The 25,228-nt window shown below is 50.3% G+C and overlaps 3 protein-coding genes across 14 annotated transcripts in view; 2 read left to right on the forward strand and 1 right to left on the reverse strand.

Annotated features, from left to right (window-relative positions):
• Positions 1-25,228, forward strand: part of ABAT (4-aminobutyrate aminotransferase) — a 239,842-nt gene that overhangs the window by 77,035 nt on the left and 137,579 nt on the right. For 4 of the 9 annotated variants that reach the window (XM_061401086.1, XM_061401088.1, XM_061401087.1 and 1 more), the window contains 4 exons: positions 588-755; positions 2,204-2,350; positions 6,930-7,041; positions 8,347-8,857. In XM_061401086.1, coding sequence (XP_061257070.1) covers positions 588-755; positions 2,204-2,350; positions 6,930-7,041; positions 8,347-8,534 — 615 coding nt within the window. In that variant the 3' untranslated portion in view covers positions 8,535-8,857. Of the gene's footprint in view, positions 1-587; positions 756-2,203; positions 2,351-6,929; positions 7,042-8,346; positions 12,052-25,228 lie in introns of those variants that run through there. The other 5 variants (XM_061401091.1, XM_061401092.1, XM_061401093.1 and 2 more) reach the window with 3 other exon arrangements.
• On the reverse strand, positions 16,787-23,336 carry TMEM186 (transmembrane protein 186). Its single transcript, XM_061401098.1, has 2 exons — positions 23,278-23,336; positions 16,787-22,137 (listed from the first exon to the last, which is right to left on the reverse strand). Exons 1-2 carry the CDS (start codon positions 23,278-23,280, stop codon positions 21,502-21,504), a joined length of 639 nt encoding a protein of 212 aa, XP_061257082.1. The 5' UTR covers positions 23,281-23,336; the 3' UTR covers positions 16,787-21,501.
• The window catches only part of PMM2 (phosphomannomutase 2), a 40,121-nt gene continuing 38,305 nt past the window's right edge, over positions 23,413-25,228 (forward strand). The window contains exons 1-2 of one of the 4 annotated variants that reach the window (XM_061401097.1): positions 23,516-23,613; positions 24,318-24,486. In XM_061401097.1, coding sequence (XP_061257081.1) covers positions 24,475-24,486 — 12 coding nt within the window. In that variant the 5' untranslated portion in view covers positions 23,516-23,613; positions 24,318-24,474. Of the gene's footprint in view, positions 23,614-24,317; positions 24,487-25,228 lie in introns of all 4 variants that reach the window. The other 3 variants (XM_061401096.1, XM_061401095.1, XM_061401094.1) reach the window with 3 other exon arrangements.

Raw genomic sequence — 25,228 nt, forward strand, 5'->3', positions numbered from 1 at the left:
TGGTCCATCCAAGCAGTCAGTTTACAGATAAAGGTGATAAAAATTTATTTAAACACAGATGCTAAGTAAATAATAGTCCAGGTGGACGTCCCTTGTGGTCTACTGGTTAGGACTCTGCGATACCACTGAAGGGGCAGGGATTCGATCCCTGCTCTGGGAACTAAGATCCTGCCTATAGCATGGTGTGGCCAAAATTAAGACCAATAATAACAATAGTCCGGGTGCTGAGCAGAGCTGGCAAACATGGCACCTGAAGTTTGGGAAACGGAGTGCCTTACCATCGGGGCACGCCTCCTTCTGAGCACGTTGGCCTGCTCAGGAACCAAAGCCAGTGGATCAAGGAGCCTTTGATGTTCCGATTTTGTTCCAGTTGGGCAGTGGGAGGCCACGCGCAGACACAGCCCTGCAGGAACTGCCCTCCTAAGCCTTCATTTGGTTTTGCACAGCCTGAGAACACGGGCCGGGTGTGAGGTTCAGAAAGCAGTGGCTCTTGGGCTGGATTCGGGGATCCGAGGTCCGAGGTGGGGGGGCCCGAGGTGGGCGAGGTGCGCGCGGTGTTCATGTCTCCCTCACCCCGCCTGCGCCAGCATGGCTGTGCCTTCTTGGTGGACGAGGTTCAGACTGGAGGAGGCTGCACCGGCAAGTTCTGGGCCCACGAGCACTGGGGCTTGGATGACCCGGCGGACGTGATGACCTTCAGCAAGAAGATGATGACCGGGGGCTTCTTCCACAAGGAGGAGTTGCGGCCCAACGCTGTGAGTGGGGACCCCGCCTGCCTGTCCCCACCTCTGCTTTCCAGGGCAGGGGGCGTTGCTTTCTCTTAATTGCTTCTTTCTCACCAACAAGGCACTTGGTAAATACCTAAATGTCTCACAGAAGTTTCTGAAGCCTTATTTCTTCTCAACCTAATTTAAAGGCAATGGTTACAGTCACCCCAGCTCTCTCTGCAGGGTTGACTTTATAGCAGTCGATCTTCAGGCTTCTGATTTTTCTCTCTGTGCACAAGCAAAAATATTGTCAATAGCTGCTGCCGTGAACAGCGCCTTTGTCTCTGACCCAGTTCTAAATACTCTGCTTGTACTTTTAATCCTTACAACATCTAACCAAGTAAATGTTATTTTTCTCTCCCATTTTGCTAATGAGGAATCAGGCACAGAGACGTTAAGTAAGTTGTTTAAGGTCACACAGCCGGTTAAGTGACAAAGTCAAGATATAAACCCAGAGCTCATGCTCTTAACCACTTTACTGCAATGCCATATGTACATACAGATTCTCTCTTTCTCTCTCTCTCTCAGGGCCCAGGGTCCCTCCTTCCATCATACCTTCATATAGCTTCTACCCTCAAGGTCACCTCATGATCCAAAATGGCTACTTGGGCTCCAGCCCTCAAATTTCAATTTTAGGCAGTAGGAAGGAACAAGGAGGCAAGGACAGAGTGGCCCACTTCTCGTCCTTAAGCAGCTTTCCCAGAAATCCCACAACGTTTCTGTTTCTCCCGCTTTTGCCTAAGATCTGCTCACATGGCCACTCTTAACTGCAAGAGGGGCTGGGCAGTGTGTTTCAGCTGGGCTGCGTTGACGCCTGAAAGAGGAGTAAAGGAGCGGCCTTTAAGGGCCAGGCTGCCATCGGTCCACTCCTGACTCCACCAAAGTGTTGTATGTTCACAAACAAATCACTTCACCTGGAACCCCAGCTCATCCTTTGTGAAAATAAGGATTGTGGTGATGAGGAGCCAACTGTCTCAGTTTCCCCAGGACTGAGGGATTTTCCAGGGCATGGATGAGTTGGTGTCCCTAATAGGAGTAACTAGAAGACCCACAGGGCTTCCCCAGTGGCTCAGCTGTAAAGAATCGCCTGCAGTACAGGAGACGCAGACTCGATCCCTGGGTGGGGAAGATCCCCTGGAGGAGGGCAACCCACCCCAGTATTCTAGCCTGGAGAATCCGGTGGACAGAGACTCCTGAAAGGCTACAGTCCATAGGGTCACAAAGAGTCGAACATGACTGAAGCAACTTTAGCACACACGTGTTTAAGACCTACAAGATTGCTGTGATGGAAACAATTTGTTGAGACCATGTGTTATCCTCCCAGCCCTTAGCAGCTGCTTGCTGAGTTGATCTCTCTCCTCTTAAATGGGGAGAAGTGAGTCTGAGGCTACGTCTGGAACCTTTCTGATACCCGTGATATCTGATTCTGATTCCAGCCTTACCGGATCTTCAACACGTGGCTGGGAGACCCATCCAAGAACCTGCTGCTGGCCGAGGTCATCAACGTCATCAAGCGAGAGGACCTGCTGAACAACGCAGCCCATGCTGGGAAGGTCCTGCTCACAGGACTGCTTGACCTCCAGGTACTCCACCACCCCAGCCCCACCCCAACCTTCCAAGACCCCACCCATGGCTCCCAACGGCCCCTGGGGCAACAGCTGAGCCCTTCAGGGTGGCATCGCACCACTGCCCCAGTGATTCTGAATGGGCTGCACCATTTCTGTAGGGAGCGCCTTCCTACCCCTCATTTCCAATCTTGTTCCCGGTTCCTGATGCTCCTCTGAGAGTTCAAACATCCTCCTCTGAGTTCAGACATCCCTCCTTTGAGAAACCTCCCCAACACTCCTCTCTTCTTCCCACCCGTGTGCCGCCTGTTCCCTCCCCTGGACCATCTTCTACACCCTGATCACTCCGTAGCAGTGCTCTCCAGGGGGACAGATTGCAAGCTCTTGTCGTTGTTCAGTTGTGTCCGACTCTTTGCGACCCCATGGACTGCAGCACACCAGGCTTCCCTGTCCTTCACCATCTCCTGGATCTTGCTCAAACTCATGTCCATTGAGTCGGTGATGCCATCCAACCATCTCATCCTCTGTCATCCCCTTCTCCTCCCGCCTTCAATCTTTGCCAGCATCAGGGTCTTTTCCAATGAGTCAGTTCTTCGCATCAGGTGGCCAAAGTATTCGAGTTTCAGCTTCAGCATCAGTCCTTCCAGTGAATATTCAGGATTGATTTTCTTTAGGACTGGTTTGATCTCCTTGCAGTCCAAGGGACTCTCAAGAGTCTTCTCAAGCACCACAGTTCAAAAGCATCAGTTTTGCTTACAATCAAGATTGCAAGCTATACACATAATTTCAAAGGTCCTAGTAGCCACACTAAAAGTTAAAAAGAAGGAAGTGAAGTTAATTTGAATAATATATTTTACTTGACCCGTCATATCCAAAATATTATTATTTCAACATGCCATCAATATAGAAAATAACGTGATATTTCACATTCTTCTTCTCATAAGTCTTTGAAACCCAGTACGTATTTTACACTTGGTTGTTGTTCGGTCGGAGAAGGCAAAGGCACCCCACTCCAGCACTCTTGCCTGGAAAATCCCATGGACAGAAGAGCCTGGTAGGCTGCAGTCCATGGGGTCGCTAAGAGTCGGACACGACTGAGCGACTTCACTTTCACTTTTCACTTTCATGCATTGGAGAAGGAAATGGCGACCCACTCCAGTGTTCTTGCCTGGAGACTCCCAGGGACGGGGGAGCCTGGTGGGCTGCCATCTATGGGGTCGCACAGAGCTGGGCACGACTGAAGTGACTTAGCAGCAGCAGTAGCAGTTGTTCGGTCACAAAGTCATGTCCTACTCTTTGCAACCCCATGGACTGCAGCACAGCAGGCTTCCCTGTCCTTCGCTATCTCCCAGAGTTTGCTCAAACTCAAGTCCACTGAGTCGGTGATGCCATCCAGCCATCTCATTCTCTGTTGCCCGCTTCTCCTCCTGCCCTCAGTCACTTAGGGCACACCCCAATTTGAAGTCACATTTCAACAGCCACATGTGGCCCCTCAGTGGACAGTAGAGCTCTCTGTTATAGTTATTTGCCTTTGTTATATCTATTCCCTGCAGGACACACTCTCCTAGATTTGGGGGTGGGGGATGTGGCTGGGAGGAACCACAGTGTCTCCAGGAGGAGAGCTGACCCTCCCCAGATGGCTGGACAGAAAGCCCTTCCTTCCTCCAGGAGCTTGAAGCATCCAGTCCCTGGTGAGCTCAGCAGAACCGCTGCTGGTGACGGTGACGCTGACAGCGCTGTTGACGTTGAAGGGAGGAGGGACGGTAGTGAGAACAGCGTCCACTGATTGAGAGCCTGCTCCCCCCAAGTCCTCTCACAAGGGGCCTCGTGCATTCCTGTTTAAGTCCAGTAGTCACGCTAGTGATGGAGACACCACTGTTATCCCCATTTTACAGATGAGGAAATGAGGGGCAGAGAGCTATTAACTTGTCCAAAGTTACACAGCTTCTACTGTGCTTCTTTTCCTTTATTTTTAAAATGTACTTATTTCTTTGGCTGCACCAGCTCTAAATTGCAGCACACAGGATCTTTAGTTGCAGCATGTAGGATCTAGTTCCTCGACCAGGGGTGGAACCCAGGCCCCCGGCATTGGAAGTATAGAGTCTTGGTGGCCTCTGGACCACCAGGAGGACTTCCACTGGGGTTTGAACCTGATTTTGGTGGCCTTCAAAGTCCATGTTCTTTGCCAGTGTTCACCTCTTTGACATGATCAAAGACATCATCCTTTTAAATTGTTTTTCCATCAATTGAAACTTTGCTCTGTTTAAAATTATTTTTCCATCAACTAAAAATTTGCTCTGTGCCAAGCATTGTGTTAAGTGCATTATCTCATTTAATCCTCAGAATAGGATTACTGCATTTCAAGGGAAAATAAATGGAGGATCCCCCAGTTATATTTAAATTTCACAAGTCCAAAGCCCAGGGGAGAAAGGCAGGTACTAGACTTGGTTCCCATCACAGGGAAGAGGCAGGAGTTTCAGGGACCAACTTCCTCCTCCCCGGATAGGGATGTGAGAGTTAGCAAATTACAATACAAGACTCTCAGTTAAGTTTAAAAGATGGGAGTTAATTTTTTTTTTTTTAGCACAAATATATCCCATGCAATGTTTCGGACATACTTACACTGAAAAATTAGAAGTTGCTTGTCTGGGGCTTCCTTGGTGAGTCAGTGGTAAAAAATCCACCTGCCAATTCAGGAGACTCAGGTCCCATCCCTGATCTGAGAAGATCCCACATGTCGGAGCAACTAGGCCCACGCGCCACAGCTACTGAGCCTGTGCTCTAGAGCCCTGGAACCGCAACTGCTGAAGCCTCCCTGCCTGCAGCCCATGTTCCGCAACAAGAGTTAGTTCAGTTGCTCAGTCATGTCCGACTCTTTGTGACCTCATGGACTGCAGCACACCAGGCTTCCCTGCCCATCACCAACTCCCAGAGCTTGCTCAAACTCATGTCCATCAAGTTGGTGATGCCATCCAGCCATCTCATCTTCTGTCATCCCCTTCTCCTCCTGCCTTCAATCTTTCCCAACATCAGGGTCTTTTCCAATGAGTCAGTTCTTTGCATCAGGTGGCCAAAGTATCGGAGTTTCAGCTTCAGCATCAGTCCTTCCAATGAAGGAAATGGCAACCCACTCTAGTACCCTCGCCTGGAAAATCCCATGGACGGAGGAGCCTGGTAGGCTACAGTCCATGGGGTCGCAAAGAGTCAGACACAGCTGAGCGACTTCACTTTCCTTTTTCCTTTCCTGATATGTGCTCTAGAGATATCTGTTCTTTACAATCTCAGATCGAGGATAAAGATATACAATGCACAGTCTTCAGTGTCAAACCTTCAGGCCTTCCATGACTTTATTTAGCCCTTCGGCTAGTGACACCCTTTCTCAGCAACTCCCTCAAGGCTCTGGGAACAGTCACTAATGGTTTTCCATCAGTCACATCAGTACTTCACCATCTTGTTTTCAAGATGTTTTTCCACGATGTACTTTTTACTGCTCCTAGCGCTTTGCCTGGGGGTGATGAGAAAGTCATTCTTATTTTTCAAAGAAGCTCTGTTAATTATAGTACAGGCCTGTGCATAGCATATTCCCTACAGTACTCCGCAGCAAGAGAGGCCACCACAATGAGAAAGCCACACGCCACGAGTAAAGAGTAGCCTTCCACGCACCGAAACTAGAGAAAAGCTCACACAGCAAGGAAGACCCAACACAGCCAAAAATAAATAAATAAAAGTTAGAAAAGAACTTGCTTATCTGAAATTTATCTGGGTGTCCTGTATTTTTTTCTGGCACCCCTAAGCCAGGACAAGTTGAAGTTAGAAGAATATGATTCTCATTTTCTGGATGGGAATGGGAAGCTTTAAACCCAGGTCTGCCTGATTGTAGACGCTGAAGGGGTTAAGTGTGGCTGCTGAGACAGCTGAGCCCCTCCAACTGTGCTGCGTGTAGCTTGAAGGGGGATTTCTTTTTCTTTTCTTGGACTGGATTTGCATTTAGACTGAGGCTGGGTGGGAGCAGGTGCTAGAAAAAGCCTCTGGGAAGGATGGGAGCAGAAGGACCTTCCCTCCTGCTGCCCGTTCCCTCCCCCGTTGCCAGGGTGGCAGGGGAAATGTCAGACACTTCTGTGTCCCCTGGGGGGACAGCTGGGCCCCAATTGCAGTTGTCGGTGCCGGAGTGTGGACGTGTCAGGGCAGGCCGGGCTCTGCAGGGATCCTGTTGTTCTGAGGCTGTCCCTGCCCTGAGCCCAGTGGCCATGAGGTCCACGTGGACTGATGGCTGCCTTGGCTCTTTTCTTTTTTACTGCACCGGGTCTTCGTTGCTGCCTGGGCTTTCTCTAGTTGCAGTGAGCAGGGGCTAACCTCTAGTTGCGGCGTGCAGGCTTCTTGTTGCGGTGGCTTCTCTTGCCGCAGAGCACGGGCTCTGGGATGCGGGCCTCAGTCATTGTGGTGCACGGGGCTTAGCTGCCCCACAGGCCGTGGGATCTTCCCGGACCAGGGATGGAGCCCACATCCCCTGCATTGGCAGGCGGATTCTTAACCCCTGGACCACCAGAGAAGTCTTGCCTTCCTTTGCACTGATGCCGGTCTTGTCTCCCAACTGCAGGCCCGGTTCCCCCAGCTCATCAGCAGAGTCAGAGGGCGAGGCACCTTCTGCTCCTTCGACACTCCAGACGAATCCGTGCGGAATAAACTCATTTCAATAGCCAGAAACAAAGGTAAGGCAGCTGGGCAGCGGGGGGCGGGGAGGCGGGGGCAGTGACCACAGTTCCTGGTGGGGGGCCCACTGGGGCACAGAGGTGAACCCTCACAGGACTAAAAATAGTCTGAATCTCCTTTCTCAAAAGAAGAGAAAGTCACCAGGGAGCTTTATTTGTATGTTGATTCATGTGGCAATATTCCCCGAGGTAAGCGGTGCCTATGCTGGAAAGGATCAGGAAAACTTCCTTCAAGGAGTTTTCAGTCTAGCAGGAAGGGGTGACATCAAAGAGAATATTTCAGAAACAACCTATTACAGTTTTAAGTCCTAGGATGGAAGAAAAGGAGCTAGAGAGCAAATAGCTAGGGAAAATGTCCAGGAGATCAGGGGAGGCTTCCTGGAGGAAGCAGCATTTTGCTGGATGAATACCGGTTGGCCAGGTGAAGAAGGTGAGAAGGAGCATTTTGGGCAGAGGGAGGGAGGTGTTCCTTTAGCTGGGTGAGACGGGGCTTAGAGTGTGACAAGGGACAGAGGCGGCGGCGGGCGAATCAGGTTCAGGTGGGTAAGGTTCAAGATTCCAGACTTTCTCCTGAGAGCTATGGGAGCCCTGGAAGTTTTAAGTGGGGGAGATCAGAGTGCCTGCTGGGTGTCTAAGCCAGTGTCTTTCACATGGACCATCTTAGAGGATCCCAGCAGCAACCCTGAAGGGCAGGGTAATTCATCTCCTCTTGAGAATGGGAAAAAAAAAAAAACAAATTTCAGAGACTCTGTGCAACCCAGGCAAGGACCCCAATCTAGTCAAAGGTGAAGTCACCCTTTAAAATAAGCACATTCTGGGGACTCCCTGATGGTCCAGTGGTTAAGACTCTGCGCTTCCCCTGCAGGGGGCATGGGTTCTGTCCCTGGTCCAGGACACTAAGATTCCCGCAGGCCATAAATAAATAGATTTTTAAAATAAAATAAGCAGATTCCAGGAATTCCCTGGTGGTCCAGTGGTTAAGACTCTGCGCTTCCACTACATGGGACACGAGTTCAAACCCTGGTCCGAGAAACTAAGATTCCCGTAGGCCATAAATAAATAGATTTTAAAAATAAATTCCAGGAACTCCCTGGCCTCCAGTGGTTAAGACTCAGCACTTTCACTGCTGAGGCCACAGGTTCCCTCCCTGATTGGGGAACTAAGATCCCGTATGCTAAAAAATAATAATAATAAGCAGATTCCATCTCTTGGACATGCTGCTGACCTGCCCACACTTTTGTGACTTACTTTTTTTCATAATTGTATTTATTCAGTTACTTTTGGCTGCACTCAGGCTTTCTCTAGTTGCAGGGAGCAGGGACTACTCTCTAGCCGCGTGGTGTGCAGGCTTCTCACTGTGGTGGCTTCTCTCGTGGCGGAGCACGGGCTGTAGAGCACGTGTGGCACACAGGCTTAGCTGCTCCGTGGCATGTGGGATCTTCCTGGACCAGGGGTCAAACCCGTGTCCCCTGCACCGGCAGGCCGATTCTTAACCACTGGACCACCAGGAAGTGCTATAATTTAGTTCTTTACTTATTTTCTCTCCCTGCCGCACCGTGAGTTCCTAGAAGGCAGGGACCTGGTCTCAGGGTTTCTCCATCAGCAGGGCTAGTTTGGGGCAACAGAGCTGGCATTTGCAGTTGGAAGGGAGGGAGGAAAGAGAGAAGGTGGGTGAGCTGGGTGATGGGAGACAGTGAGAAGGCTGGATGGGTGGCTAGCGGAAGGATGAAACAGTCCAGATGGATGGTAGCACCCCTGTGTGACCGTGCCCCCAGGGGACCCCCAGCAGGTGACTCTGAGCCCGAGCCCCTAACCCACCCACCCCTTGCCTCTCCTTCCAGGCCTGATGCTGGGGGGCTGCGGCGACAAGTCCATCCGCTTCCGTCCCACTCTGGTCTTCCGAGATCACCACGCCCACCTGTTCCTCAACATCTTTAGTGACATCCTAGCTGACTTCAAGTAAAGAAGCCCTCTCCTCCACGCTCTGAGGACGGCCTGACCTCAACCGTTGTCCAATTGATTAGTTCGCCTAATTCATGTTTTCACTCAAAGTTTCAGAGGTGAAGGCATAAACTGAACGGTTACTTGTAAAGGAGGGGATGTCTCTGGTGGCTTGGGGGCAGGGAGGGGCTGGTTGGGGTCTCCGTCTCCGCGGAGCCGGTGGCGCACATTGATTTTCAGCTCAGAGATTCTGCTTGAGCCCTGGACTTAGTCTTAGGATGGTCCCTGGGGGTCCTGGCCACATAACTGCCCACCAGGAACCCCCCCAATACCTTTTGAAGCCAGTCAAGGGAATGACACCTGCTGCTGGGGCTGGCGGCTGGGGCTCCTGGGTTCCGTTCCACTCAAGGGACACATTCAGAGAGGGGAGGATGCTGGTTCTCCCTCCCCTGTCCTATGCAAACAGACTCACGTCCCCCTCATCCCCCTCTGAGCATGTCCCATGGGCAGTGCAGTGATGGGCAGGACAGAGCATGGGAAGGCAGGATGGCAGGGACATGAGACTGAGCTTTGGGCTGTGGGAAGGGGGTCTTCTAGCCACTCCCCCGATGCATCTGGGGATTTCTCTCCAAACTGTGAATTCTCTCCTTGATGGGGTTTCATCCTGGGAGAATCTCTGGGCGGCATCACCAACCAGTCTTAGTCACCACTCTCATTCCCCAAGTCCCCTCCCTCCTGTTAGGCGTCAGCCCAGACCTCCCTCCTGGGAAGGAAAGCTGTAGCCCATCACCCTGGGACACACTCCCGGGAGTGTCAGCCCAGGCCGGGGACAGCAGAGACCACCCCCCCCTTCCTGTCCTCCCAGCTTCTGGGGTCTGACTTTGGACCCCTGGTCGGGGGGAAACCCTTTCTCTAGCTTCTGCTCATCCACCTCTGCTCCACAAGTGAGCAGCGCCCCAGGAACGTTTTCCGCTCCGTCAGAGGGACTTGGTTACAGGACCAGGTTTCTTCTTGCGGGAGGCATCACGCATTAAACGCACAGAGCTCCAGGCAGGAAAATGCAGCCTGTCAGGGCACGGCGATTTCCTTGTCGTTATTGCTCTGAGTGAGATTTTCCCGCCACGCGTGAGTGTGAGAGGACCAGGCAGGTGATGCTTAGAGGACGCTTCACTGGACGATGGCTGAGGTTCAGGGGGGTCTCTCCTGGAGATGAGACAATTTGCAACTGATTTGACTTCAGTTGCTTCTAAAACAGAGCAGCAGGTCATCCTAGAGCAGTGAGGTGTGGTTTAGTGGGTAGATGAAGGAAGTCTGTCCAAAAGGAAGCCATTGGGGTCTCCCCATGCCTTGGTTGACTGTTTTGGGGAGCCGGGCAGATCAAGAATCTCAATTCAGCACTTTTCTCTTTTAATAACTAATCATCCAAAGATCTCAAAGTGCTTTGGTTTTTTTCTTCCCGCTTCCACTGTTCAGCAGATTTGGTCATCAACCTATGTTTGCCGAGAGTGAAAGGCAAACTCACATGTTTAACAAGAACACGGACAGATCCGTGAATACTGGTTCACCCCACATCCTGCACTCAGTGCTAATCTGTTGCTTTTAAGGGGCTCTGCTGTGTCCGAGGACATGCGCACTGCCAGCTAAGTGGAGTTCCCTCTCTCTACAACTTTCACTCACTTGTAGATTCATTTATTTATCCAGTCATTCATTCATGAAACTTGCATTAAAACCTGCTCTGTCCCAGGCCCAGTGCTAAGCACTAGAAATCCAAAGGTGAAACAAAACCTAGTCCCTGCTCTCAAGGGACTCACCCTCCCATTGGGAACGACAGACTCTTAAACCAACAATCAATGCAGAATGGCAAGTGCCATAACAGCAGTATGTGTGGGGACATCAGGAAATCAGAGGGTGTGACATGATCCACCTAAGGGTCAGAGGAGGGTCCAAGGAGAAAGTGACATTTAAGCAGGGTTTTGCAGGATGCGTAAGAGTTCACCTAGCAGACAAGGCAAGGAAGTGTTGCAGAAAGGGAACAGCATATGCAAAGACACGTCCGTTCACAGCCTCACACCTTTCACAGGGGATCCAGATTCCACAGGCAATATCCCAAGATTCAAGGCCTTATTTAACAAACAAGCAAAATGCAAACCAAACCATACTTCACATATGCTTTCTCTGGAGAAACAGCATCGGATCCAAACAAACTGTGAGGTTCCTGGAGTCCAAAAGGTTTTTAAGCCAGTGCCCAAGCAGAAACATGGCTCTCTTTGGTGGAGAGACTGGCTCCAATATTTTGTTCTCTCCCCATAGGGCATGGACAGATAAATGAAATCTTTTTTTTTTTTTTTTAAATCTGGAGAGTCACAACCAGACTTATTCACTCCTTACCAAGGGAAGTTACTTCTTAGAAAACTTTTTAAGCCATTTATCAGCCAGTTCTCATTGACTCAGGGCTGAGTGAGTTTCTGAGACATCCTCTTTTGGAGGTGGGGGGTCTAGCTGGAAGAACTTCAAGGTAAAGATTCTCAGCAGTGTTCAAGAAACTTGTCAGAGGTTAGTGGAACACAGGGAGAGTAGAAAACAGGTGCAGAAGAGTTTTTTTGACCTATGGTCTGGAAATGAATCCATCCCACAGTAGTGCCATGGAGTTTAGTACATGTCGCTAGGAAATCTCATCCCTTTTACAGAAAAACGAGGTCCAGTAATAGCAAATCTTAGCACATCCTCACTTTTATTATAAATGGGTGTTTGTTTTTTTTTTACAATTTTTACTGACACTCAGTAACCATGCAAAGTTGTGTACAACATTCATCTGTCTATATATCTATACGTGTCTATATCTATCTATATATCAACTCATGGTAGAAAACCATAGCTAGGGAACCTCGCCGACTTACCCGCATACAAAATGATCTTGTTTACAGTATTCTGTTGACAGTGCCAATAAATGATAAAGAAATTAACGCGTCACGATGTAACGGATGACCCTATGCCCAATTCCATGAATTCAATCTGTTTCCTGTGTTCATCAGTATTCTTAAATTAAAAACAAAATGTTTATAATGGAAACATCTGCGTATAAGTGGTCTTTTTGGTTAGAAATGGTTTTGGTAAGGACTCATTTGACAAGTTCTTATTAAGCACGTATGATAAAAGTGCTTAATCATAACTCTTCAGGATGTCTTGGGGTAATTCTGTGCCTGCATTAAGTCTGCCTTGGGCTTAAGAAGCCTGCTGAGGCCATTCAGTTCATCAGAGTTCATCTAAGGTATACCACGTGTCGGGGGTGGACAAGGTGTGGTCCTCGGCTCACCTGCCATGGGCCTGTCTAAGGACCAGGATACAGGAGGATGCTGTTTGTGAAAAAAAAAAGACAGGCCCGAGGCATGGTGGAAGTTAGGCCCCTGAATTTCAACCTCACGGTTGAGTGAGAACGGCTCCAATGACTCAGAGGAGGGGTAGAAGGCATTCCAGACCAAGAGAACAGCCAGCTGAAGGCTGGGTGAGGCAGGCAGGTCTGTGGCGTTCAGCATGACTGTATCACAAAGAAGGGGAGACGGGAAGAGCCTGGAGACCAGGCCAAAGAAGAAGGCAGGGCACGGATCCAGAGGGCCTTCTGAGCCAGGCTGGGCCTGCCACACAGTGATGGAGTCACCGAAGGGCTGGGGTAAGGGGGTAATCAATGTGCATTCTCGAAAGAATGTCCCGAGTGCCCACTGTGAACATCAGAGCGCCTGGACCACCAGGTGGGAATCTGTGGCCTTGAAATGACTGGGTGGCCCGACCAGGACAGCAGTAATGGGCTGGATTGGGAGATCCAATGGGATCTCTCCCAGTAATGGGAGAGGCCGAGCACAGAACCCACAGAGCCCAGGACACTGACAGTCCACACTAGGTACCTTGTGTTGCTTCATTTTTAATGTTTTTTAATTTATTTGGCTGCACCGGGTCTCCGTTGCACCATGTGAGATCTTTTTTTTTAACTTGTGCCATGTGGGATCTAGTTCCCTGACCAGAGATCGAACCCAGGCCCCCTGCCTTGGCAGTGTGGAGTCTTAGCCACTGGGAAATCCCAACACTGGACACACTTTGGAGTCGGCCTAAAGAGCTTTGTAAAACTCCTAATGCTTGTGCCCCACCCCAAACCAATTCAACCACATTCTTTCTGCCACCGCTTGAGGTGGTTAAGTTGAGGACCAGCTGGCATCAGCCCACAGGCAGGTTGCAGCATGGGAAAGCGGGGAAGAGATGCTGAGTCAGCACCTGGGGGCAAGGGGGGGGGGGGCAGGGGCGGGGCGGGGAGAAAGAGAGATAAAAAAAAAAAGTCTGCCTCTCCTGTCCTCCTGGTGTCCTGACCTGGAACCAGGCAGGGGTCGTGGGCTCCTGACTCGCTTCTGTGCCCAGCTGGCTCCGTAACCCTACACAGCCCTTATTTTTCTCACGTGGAAAATGTATGGTTTGGATCACAGGATTTTCAGTGTTCCTTCTGGCTGGGACACCCAACACATCTATGAAATAATTGCACTTGGAAAGTAATATCTACCATTAAATGTGCTTTTAAGAATAATCACAGGTAATGATAATATTTATCATTTGTTTGAGCATCTGCTACCTGTGAGAATATTCTGGTGAAAGTGAAAGTGTGAGTTGCTCAGTCATTTCTGACTCTGCGACCCCATGGACTATAGACCTCCAGGCTCCTCTGTCTATGGGATTCTCCAGGCAAGAATACTGGAGTGGGTTGCCATTCCCTTCTCCAGGGGATCTTCCCTACCCAGGGATGGAACCCAGGTCTCCTGCATAGCAGGCAGATTCTGAGGTACCATCTGAGCTACCAGGGGAGCCCATATTCTGCCGGGGCTTTGTAATTGTCACAACACGCCTATGCATGTGGCAGCCTGTTTGTAAACTGAGAAGCCTGATGCTCAGATAGGTTGGAGACCCTGCCCAGCATCATGCAGCCTAGAAGCGGGGATTTGAGACATGGTGGGGGGCGGGGGGTGTGCATGCACACATTCCATCAGCATGGGGTTGATTGAGGAGCGACCACTCAGGACACTTCTCTCTGCCATTCTGGCCACTGGCCTAAGAAAGTGGACTTGAACTGGCCAGCATTAGTGTAAGCTCCTGAATGTATATCCCTAAGGCAGGTAGGTGGAAGGTGCCAGGACTTCTGTTAAAAACAGTTACTGTTTCCATTTTTCTGTCCTTCTTCCCGCATGCCCCCAGGAGTAGGCAGGACAAGGCAGGAGAATGATCAGCTGCTTTCTAGCTGGGCAACCTTGAGCAAGTGCCTTCACTTCTCTGAGCATCACCCGCAGAGTGAGACGGATCATGGTAATGCAGCTGACACTTATTGAGGGCTTTCCTGGACCAAGCGCTATTTTAAGTGCTTTTTGTGTAGGAAGTCAGTCCCTTCAACCACCTTCGGTGGGTGCTTTGAGTGTCATCAATTCACAAAGGAAGAAACCAAAGCACAGAGAGCGATTAAATGACTGGCCCAAACTCACAGCCCGGGAGTGACAGGGCTGGGGTTCCAACCAGCTAGAAGTCTTGCTTCCAAACATGGTGCTTTCCATACTCGTGCAACTTCCGGCTCTCCAACTCCAGCCGTTGCTGGGGGATTCAAGAAAAGCACATAATCATCGCCTGACAAGTAACAGGTGCTGAATACATGCTGGTTCCTTCGGCCACTTGATCTCCAAGCATGGAGTTCACACATAGCTCTAAATATAAAATCTACTTCCCAACAAGGAGACAAGTCCCACCAGATCCCAGGGTAGCTTACAACAGTTAATCAGTAAAATGGATGCTTTGTCTCTAGGGTTGGTACAGACACGGCCAGATGGTATTGGCCCTGCCTGATTAACCCTCATCAGGCAAGAATTTACAGTTGAATGAATGCTGCACAGTCAAAACAAGGCCATAAAAGTTGGGATTCTGCCCAGGTTTCAAAAGGACCCTGTGGCTTTCCATTCAGGACTCATGAGTCCTGAATTCTTAAAGCAGCCTAGGGCAAGCTCCTAGTTATTTGGGTAACTTGCCCCAGGCTGGCCCCCTGCAAGCAGCTAAGCCCATCAGATCTGTTTTGGGGATTGCATTAAATGTGCCTGTTTATGATGGGATGGGGGTGGACTACCTGGGCCTATAACAAGGTAAGGCTCAGTTTCGATAACCAAGAGAGGAAGGACAGGGCTTCCGAGGTGGAGCTAGTGGTAAAGAACCCACCTGCCAATGCAGGAAATATAAGAGACTTGGATTTGATCCCTGGGCGGGGAAGATCCCCTGGAGGAGGGCATAGCAACACACTCCAGTGTTCTTGCCTGGAGAATCTTCATGGACAAAGGAGCCTTGTGGGCTATGGCCCATAGGGTCACAAAGAGTTGGACACAACTGAAAGCGACTTAGCACACACACATGCATCAGATCAGATCAGATTAGATCAGTCGCTCAGTCGTGTCCGACTCTTTGCAACCCCATGAATTGCAGCACGCCAGGCCTCCCTGTCCATCACCGACTCCCGGAGTTCACTGAGACTCACGTCCATTGAGTCAGTGATGCCATCCAGCCATCTCATCCTCTGTCGTCCCCTTCTCCTCTTGCCCCCAATCCCTCCCAGCATCAGAGTCTTTTCCAATGAGTCAACTCTTCACATGAAGTGGCCAAAGTACTGGAGTTTCAGCTTTAGCATCATTCCTTCCAAAGAAAGCCCAGGGCTGATCTCCTTGCAGTCCAAGGGACTCTCAAGAGTCTTCTCCAACACCACACTTCAAAAGCATCAATTCTTTGGCGCTCAGCCTTCTTCACAGTCCAACTCTCACATCCATACATGACCACTGGAAAAACCATAGCCTTGACTAGACGAACCTTTGTTGGCAAAGTGATGTCTCTGCTTTTGAATATGCTACCTAGGTTGGTCATAACTTTCCTTCCAAGGAGTAAGCGCCTTTTAATTTCATGGCTGCAGTCACCATCTGCAGTGATTTTGGAGCCCAGAAAAATAAAGTCGGACACTGTTTCCACTGTTTCCCCATCTATTTCCCATGAAGTGATGGGATCAGATGCCATGATCTTAGTTTTCTGAATGTTGAGCTTTAAGCCAACTTTTTCACTCTCCACTTTCACCTTCATCAAGAGGCTTTTTAGTTCCTCTTCACTTTCTGCCACAGGGTGGTGTCATCTGCATATCTGAGGTTATTGATATTTCTCTCAGCAATCTTGATTCCAGCTTGTGTTTCTTCCAGTCCAGCGTTTCTCATAATGTACTCTGCATATAAGTTAAATAAACAGGGTGACAATATACAGCCCTGACGTACTCCTTTTCCTATTTGGAACCAGTTTGTTGTTCCATGTCCAGTTCTATCTGTTGCTTCCTGACCTGCTTATAGATTTCTCAAGAGGCAGATCAGGTGGTCTGGTATTCCCATCTCTTTCAGAATTTTCCACAGTTTCTTGTGATCCACACAGTCAAAGGCTTTGGCATAGTAAAGACAACAGTTCCCAGCTCTGCACACTGTGAATGCCCCTGGCTGCAGCTGACTCACCGCAGTCTGCAGGACCCCCTGTCTTAGCTCAGGCTGCTCAAACAGGATACCATAGGCAGGGACTTCCCTGGGGGTCCAGTGGTTAAGACTCTGGCTTCTAATGCAAGGGGCATGGGTTCCATCTCTGGTTGGGGAACTAAGATCCTAAGATCTCACATGCCACACAGCACAGCCAAAAAATATAATAATAAGAATAATAAAATAACTTTAAAAAATAAATACTAACAAAAAAAAATTAAAAAAAAAAAAAGAATACCATAGACAGGGCAGCATAAACAGCCAACATTTATTTCTCACGAGTCTGGAGGCTGGAAGTTCATGGCTGGGTCCTTGGTGAGGGTCTCTTCCTACTTGTCCTCACATGGCACTGATTCCATAATGAGGGCCCCACCCTCATGACTTCATCTAACAAGAATCACCTCCCAGAGGCCCCACCTCCAAACAGCATCACACGGCTGCGGGGGCGTTTCTACATACGAATTTTAGGAGGGGACACAAACACTCAGTCCATAGCAACTACCATGTGAAAACACATGCTACAGGTCACCCCATTTCCTGTTGGTTTTGTTGTTGCTAATCTGGGGCATGGGGACAGCTCCTGGGTGCTGCCCTGCTGGTGCACTGCAGAGGCCCTAACCCATTTCTGTTGCCACAGGGTGACCCGGGATCGTGGGGGACTGCGGGGAGAGGGGGGTGCAGCAGGAATGAAGGGGTGGAATGATGCATTTGCTCTGTGCGCCCTCTGCTGGTACTGTGCGAGCAAACCACACATCCTGGAAGCGGACTGAAGTGAAAGCTGCTCAGTCGTGTCCAACTCTTTGCGACTATACAGTCCATGGAATTCTCCAGGCCAGAATACTGGAGTGGGTAGCCTTCCCTTCTCCAGAGATTGGACCAACCCAGGGATCGAACCCAGGTCTCCAGCATTGCAGGCAGATTCTTTACCAGCTGAGCCACAAGGAAAGCCCAAGAATACTGGAGTGGGTAGAGTTGGCTCTTCCCGCCAAAACTGGTGAGAATCTAGGCTCTCATCTCCCACTGCACTGACACTTCTGGGCTGTGACTGTCAACCTAGATGACGATGGAAATCACCATCACCTAAGGAAGCTGGGCATGGGCCTGGGCCTGCGGGTCTGCTCAGTCATGTCCGGCTCTTTGCGACCTTATGAACTGTAACCCACCAGGCTCCTCTGTTCAGAGGACTTTCCAGGCAAGAATACTCGGCAATGGTGTTTTTTTTATAGGTCTCCAGGTGATTCTACACGTGGAGCCCAGATTGAGAACCTTTAGGGGGGGAAAAAATGGCTGAGGGAAACAAAATCCACAGAGACACGTTATTCTGGTGCTTCCCATCCTGACCATCTATTTCAGAAATTCCCAGCCTGGGTGCATTGCAGAATTAGCCTCAAGCTTGACCAGGGAAGTGCTTACAAGTATCCTAATAGGCTTATTTGAGTTCATTTTGGGTTGTAGTAAGTCAAAAGTGAAAGTGAAAGTAAAGTCACTCAGTCGTGTCCGACTCTTTGCAACCCCATGGACTGTAGCCTACCAGGCTCCTCCCTCCATGGGTTTCTCCAGGCAAGAGTACTGGAGTGGGTTGCCATTTCCTTCTCCAGGGGATCTTCCCAACCCAGGGATTAAACCCGGTCTCCCACATTCCAGGCAGATGCTTTAACCTCTGAGCCACCAGGGAAGCCCCTAATAAGTCAAGGTCAAACCATTAATCCTTAAGACATTTTATAGGAACAGACTATCAAATAGCACAGCCTTGGGAAAACAGGCTCACAGGCGTTGAAGGCATCTGATGAGCAGGTGAGGGAAGGGTAGAGCCAGGCTCCAACTATATAATCAAGTCTTCTGTATAACTGAATCCTCACCATAAACTTTTTTTAAAGTCTTTTTTTGATGTGGACCATTTTTTGTCTTTATTGAATTTGTTGCAATATTGCTTCTGTTTTTTGCTTGTTTTGGCTTTTTGGCTGCAAGGCTTGTGGGATCTTAGTTCCCGAACCAGGGATCAAACCCATGCCCCTTGCATTGGATGGCAAAGTCTTAACCACTGGACCACCAGGGAAGTCTCCACACTATAACTTCTTGAGGGTTAAGTCAGAGAAAGAAACTGGAAAAGGAGAGACTTCTATGTAGAAGATATCTGGGGAGAAAAGCTTCCAGGCAGAGGAACTGTGTCATTACAAAGGCCCTGAGGCTGGAGGGTGCTTGACTATTGGAAGAGGAGCAAGGGAAATACAGCCAAGTGAAGTGACTGGCACAGAGCTATGGATGAGGCAAGGAAGCTGGGGGAAGAGTCCAGGCCATGCTCCAGGCAGGACCTATAGACCACAGTAAGAATTTCAACTTCTATAGAAGTGATGCAATCCTCTTTTTTCAAAGGATCACTTTGGCTGCTGTGAGAACAGGCTCTAGCAGGGTAAGGACGGAAGCAGCAAGCTGCAATAATCTAGAGGCCACAAGAGCAGCGTGGATCAGGGTGGCGGGGCTGGCGGAGGTGAGAGCAGTCAGGTTCTGGCTGTTTTAAAGTCGGTATAAAACAGTCTGTCAATGGAACCACATGCCATTTACCCCGAAGAGCTGGCACTTCTGAGTGGGTCTGAAGCCCTCTGGGACCCTCCAGGCCCACCACCAGACTCTGGGTCATGCCTTCCACTGCACACACAGCCCCTCTACCTAGGGAACCCACAGACACACCGTGGCTGACAATGGGGATGAGGGGAGGGCTGGACAGCATTCCCAAACATCTGAGACACACAATCACAGCCCCACCCACGCAGACCATAGCCTCTGACTGGCAGAAATTAACACAGAGGAAGAAACTGTTAAAGGAGAGACTTCTATGTAGATATCTACGGAGAAAATTAACAGAGGAAACAACAAACCCACGATAAGCCTAGTCCTATCGCTTGCATCATTAACTAAAGACAAATACAAATTAAAGCCGCTTCCTCTTGTTCCGAAGTGCTCCCAAGCTTTCAGAGTTCTCTTTTTCTCTGACCAGCAAAGCTTCCCCACAGTGATGTGGATCCAAATCAGGGTCCTCCCTGAGCAAGGGTGTCCATCCTGCTCCTGTCCAAGGCAGGACAGTCTTGCTGCTCCCGCAGCCCACCTCCTCCTCACACCTGGGGTGCCCTTCAAGGTCCGGGCCCCAGGCCATCTGAACCCTGCTCCCCAACTCACCCCCTGCTGTTGTTCTGCTTTGGACCACCCTACTCTTCTCTTGCCTTGCACATTTCCCTGTCTCTAACACACATACACTTAGCACCCGGCCTCCTCCCCACTGACACTGTCGGCCCCACAAAGGCCCCAAATCCCCTCGTTTTCTGAACTACATACGATGCCTTACACCCAGCATTAGAGGTCTGGGATGACTGGCTGACTTGGAAGCCTTCGGTAACAAACTGTGTTTGTTTGTTTATTATCTTTTTTTTTTCTAGTTGTGCTGAGTCTTCAATGCTGTACAGGCTTTTCTCTTGTTGCAGAGTGGGGGTTACTCTCCAGCTGCGCTTCTCACTGCAGTGGTTTCCCTTATTGCAGAGCAGGTGCTCCAGGACATGTGGGCTTTGGTAGATGTGGTTCCCAGGCTCCAGAGCACAGGCTCAGCAGCTGTGGCGCATGGGCCCAGAGGCTATGCAGCACGTGCGATCTTCCTGGACCAGGAATCAAATCGAGCCTGAATCTTCTGCCCTGGCAGGCGAACTCCACCACTGGGGCACCAGGGAAGCCCCAAACCATCTTGAATTATATGCTTTACTTGCTTCTGTGAAATGCAGTAGATTAAGAAGATCTAACTTGGTGCAGTGGTTAAGAATCTACCTACTAATGCAGGAGACCCAGGTTTGATCCCTGGGTCAGGAAGATCCCCTGGAGGAGGAAATGGCAACCCACTCCAGTATTCTTGCCTGGAAAATGCCATGGACAGAGGAGCCTAGTGGGTTACAGCCCATGGGGTCACAAAGAGTGGGACTCGACTGAGCACACACAGGCAAAAAAAAAAAAAAGTGTTTCATGTTATCTTGATGATAAAGTCATCTTTCTCAAAATGCCATTTTTCAGTCTACACAGAGGAAGGAAACCTCTCCAAATATTTGATCTTTATCACATTCTTTACAACAATGGAAAATGGAAATCATTTAAAAGGACCAGCTACATCCACTCAGTGGAATATTTTGCAATTACTCATTTTCTTTTTTTGCATAAAAAGTATTTAAAAGAATCAAATAATCTGGGCCTTTTGTTTTTATGTATTTGTAAGGTATACTCCCCATTTTTTTCTAATTTTGAGATCTAATTGGCATATAGCATTGTATTATTTAACATATACAATATAATGATTTATATATATATATAGTAAAATTACAGTAAGTTAACATCCAGCATCTCGCACAGTTAACAAGGTTTTTCCCTTGTGGCTATTCTAAATGATCAACCCCTCCGGCCGCTGGGTGTACCAGGAGGCGCAGCACCGGGAGAGCGAAATCCCTCCCCGTTGCCTGGGACCCCTTCAACGAGCCACCAGCTCTGCATCAGCAGTGACATCCAACCATCCCAGGAGACCAGGAGGATTTTTTTCCCACTTTACAGACGTGAAAACTAAGGTTCTGAGAGACTTCATAACCTGGCTTTGAGAACTAACAGAACACAAGTCGAACACAAGTCCCCCATACCTGTCCGATTTCACAGCAGAGGATGGTTTGAGCAAACCTGTCATTGCTTTCTCCGAGAACCTATCAGAAACTTCTGGCCATTATCTCAATGCCACACGCAAGTCCAGTGAAGAATCTGCACTCGGGGCCTCTTTCCTAAACCCGGCTACTAACGCCTACCTTGTGAGTTTTCTCACAGACATAAGTTTCCAGGCAGCCCAACCCAGTCCTTCAGCCCCGCCCACACTCTCTGCCTTCCTACCGGGGCCTCCCGGCATCCACCTGAGCTCCCGGCATCCACTTGGGCTCCAGGCCATTCACTTGAGCGCCTCCAGCACCCCGAACACCTGCGTGAACCGCTCTTGGTCCAGGACGCGCCCGTAGCGCAGGGTGAGGTAGAAGGTCTGTTTCCCACTGTACTGCTGGATCCGCATGAACAGCTCCTGGGGCCGATCCGGGCTCTCCGTCATGGGGATCACGTCGGCCACGGGGCAGTAGGTGTCCTGTCGCCGGCCCCAGAAGGTCAGGTGGGCCACCCGCAGTACGGTGCCCGCCTCGTTCACATACAGGATGCCCACCAGCCTCCGGAAGAAATGGCTCATCCAGCACAACATGGCCAGGGCAAAGCCGGCGACCCCGCCCGCCAGGCACAAGGAGCTGAAGGGCATGAGGCCCTGGGAGTAGCAGTAGAGGCCTGGTGGCAGGGCGGCCACCGTCAGGGCCGTCTGTGCCACCTTCAGCCGAGACAGGTACCCGAAGGCCTTGATGGCGTCGAACCGGTACACCATCTGGAACTTCTCCGTCTCTGGGCCCAGTGGCTTCTCCTTGGAGTGGGGCGGCCCGCTTCCCACCCACCTCCTGGGATCCTGCCCACCGCAGCAGCACAGCCGGTGGAGGGGCCGGCCCCAGGCGGCTGGCCCTGGCGACCGCGCCACAGCTCGGAGGACGGCAGCCTGGAAGGGAGACAGGGAGACCATTTCTCTCAGGGAACTCAACCATGCGGATCACTCAAGGGACAGGTGCAAAGCCCCTCACACAGAGGCCAGTCCTGTGAGATCGGCATTACTGCCAGACATGAAAAGAAAGGTAAAGCCAGTGGCTTTGTTTGCTGTTGTTCGTTGCTAAGTCGTGTCTGACTCTCTGCGACCCCATGGACTGCAACCCATCAGGCTCCTCTGTTGCTTTACCTCACAGATCTTCAGGAAAGCTGTGCACCACAGGAACCACCACTTCTACTTTATCATGGAGGAAACTAAGCCCAGAGAAGGCAAGCAATGTACCCAAAGACCCACAGCCAGTCGGCGGGGCAGAGTCTGATTTTTAAAAGTGGTCCTCCTTCCTCCAGGTAGTTCAAGTAAATATGGGAAAGGAGGCACAACCTTCATTCATTCAACAGTTATCCTGCGAAAGGACAGCTCTACGCTGCCACTGAATAATCCATAGCCTGTGTGACATTTCCTCAGGCAGGAAACGCCATCAGTGTCCTAGTGGGGAACAAACCCGGGAGATAGTCATCACAATAACTTCCCAATTCTCGGTTAGATTAAAGCGTCTTCTTGGGGTCTGAAATGAAACGCTATTTCTTGGCCTAGACTGAGAAGGGGTTGAACGAAGGAGGAGGGAGGGATGGAGGAATCAACCCGCTGCGCTAGGGCTTCATGAGGCGCAGTTTCACACCTCGAATAGTGCAGTGAAAGATATTTTGGTCGGTGGAGTCAGATCTGGGTTCCAATCCCGACTGCTACAGTCACCAGCTGTGGATCCTTGGGCAAATTACTCCGCCTCTCTGGGCCTCAGTTTCTTCATCTTTAAAAACGGGGATCCAGAATATACTGAATGTGATGATGGTTTGAAAGACTTCAAAACGCACTTAATGCACTCCGAGTGCTCAGTGAGTTTTAGTTATTGCCAGCTGTTGGTCCACGTGACCGGAGGGCAAAGTAAGGCGGGAAGCAGAAAATTAAAACCCACGCGGATGTCCCTCTGGCACATTCTCCGAATGAGAACCCCTGGCGTCTGCATACTTGCCCCAGGCGTGCCCCGGACCCCCAAAGCACGTCACCTCCCTCGCTCCCCACCAGTCGCTTTCTTACCATGGTACCACTGCCCGGTGCCGGAAGTGAATCCACCTGCTCCCGGAACCGCTAAGAGCGCGTGCTGGGCCCTAATAGGACAGGGTAGAGGCGCGTTGCATTCTGGGATCTGTAGTCCAGGGCACATCCCAGAGCCGCTAGTGGCCGGCCTTGTGGGAGTGGAGTCTCCTCCTCCCGGCGTGCCCTACGGCACGGGGGCCGGACCCGGAAGTTCCGGGCAGAGGTCCAAGTGCCAGCGAGTCCTGTTAGGTGCGCGTGGAAACTAGGGTCATGGCTGCGCCCGGTCCAGCGCTCTGCCTTTTCGACGTGGACGGGACCCTGACGGCCCCGCGGCAGGTAAGAGGCGCCCGGCAGTAGCTGGTGCAGAGCCCCCTACTACTCCCAGGCAGGGCTAAAGACCGCCCAGGCAGGCGATCTGGGGCGGCTAGGGACCGCCCACCTCCCTTGGAGCGACTGAACTCTACTCTGTGTTCCCTGGAGGGCTGAGACGGAAGCCCTAGCCAGATCTGCAAGACCTCAGGGTGCTCGGAGAGATGGGACAGGCCGAAAAACTCTAAGAGAGCAAGGAACTTCTGTTGGCTTGGAAAAAATTCTGGACTCTCACCGTCAGCCCTGACTGTGAAACCCAGCTCAGCCCCTTTACCAGCTTGTGTGCCCTTTTCAGATGTATCACTGTGGTCTGTGCCTGTAGCTTGATGTGAAAGACAGGTTTTCAGGTCAGACCGGCCTAGTAGAGTCTCAGCTTTACCTCCTGACAACTGTGTGACCTTGAGCAAGTCACTTAACCTCAGTATCTATGGCTTTAAGTGGGGAGGTGACCTGTTCCTTGAGGTGTTTGTGGGAGTCGAATGAAATCATATAAGTTCATGAAAGTATCTTGAAGACGGTAGGCTGGGTTCAATAATACTCAATTAGTATTAACCACCACCACCATTGCCTTGTCCAGCCCTGCAGTGGAGTGGGGTGATGGATAAGACCTAGATTGCTACAGGCTGCCTGTTGAGAGTCTCCTTGGACTCCTGGAAACTTCTCTTTTCCAGATTTTGTTGCCATGGGCACAGATTTTGTGATGACGCTCATTCTGACCTCCCCCTTGCATGAATCAGTCACTGAACAGCAGCCATTCAAACTTGGGACTGGTTCCAAGTGGCCTCACTGTCTTCAAGTTCTGTCTCTACCCTGCTTGGTTCAGGCCGGATGGTAGCAGTGGTGAGTGCGCTCTGGAATTCACACGCACGGAATGTATGTGACCTTAGCCGCATCATTTTACCTTTCTGAGCCACAAGTGCTGTATCTAGTGATAATCAGATCAGATCAGATAAGTCGCTCAGTCTTGTCCGACTCTTTGCGACCCCATGAATCGCAGCACGCCAGGCCTCCCTGTCCATCACCAACTCCCGGAGTTCACTCAGACTCATGTCCATTGAGTCAGTGATGCCATCCAGCCATCTCATCCTCTGTCGTCCCCTTCTCCTCTTGCCCCCAATCCCTCCCAGCATCAGAGTCTTTTCCAATGAGTCAACTCTTCTCATGAGGTGGCCAAAGTACTGGAGTTTCAGCCTCAGCATCATTCCTTCCAAAGAAAGCCCAGGGCTGATCTCCTTCACAATGGACTGGTTGAATCTCCTTGCAGGCCAAGGGACTCTCAAGAGTCTTCTCCAACACCACAGTTCAAAAGCATCAATTCTTTGGCGCTCAGCCTTCTTCACAGTCCAACTCTCACATCCATACATGACCACAGGAAAAACCATAGCCTTGACTAGACGAACCTTTGTTGGCAAAGTAATGTCTCTGCTTTTGAATATGCTATCTAGGTTGGTCATAACTTTCCTTCCAAGGAGTAAGCGCCTTTTAATTTCATGGCTGCAGTCACCATCTGCAGTGATTTTGGAGCCCAGAAAAATAAAGTCTGACACTGTTTCCCCATCTATTTCCCATGAAGTAATGGGAC

The sequence above is a fragment of the Bos javanicus genome, chromosome 25 (assembly GCF_032452875.1).
Source record: "Bos javanicus breed banteng chromosome 25, ARS-OSU_banteng_1.0, whole genome shotgun sequence".
Lineage (NCBI taxonomy): Eukaryota > Metazoa > Chordata > Mammalia > Artiodactyla > Bovidae > Bos > Bos javanicus.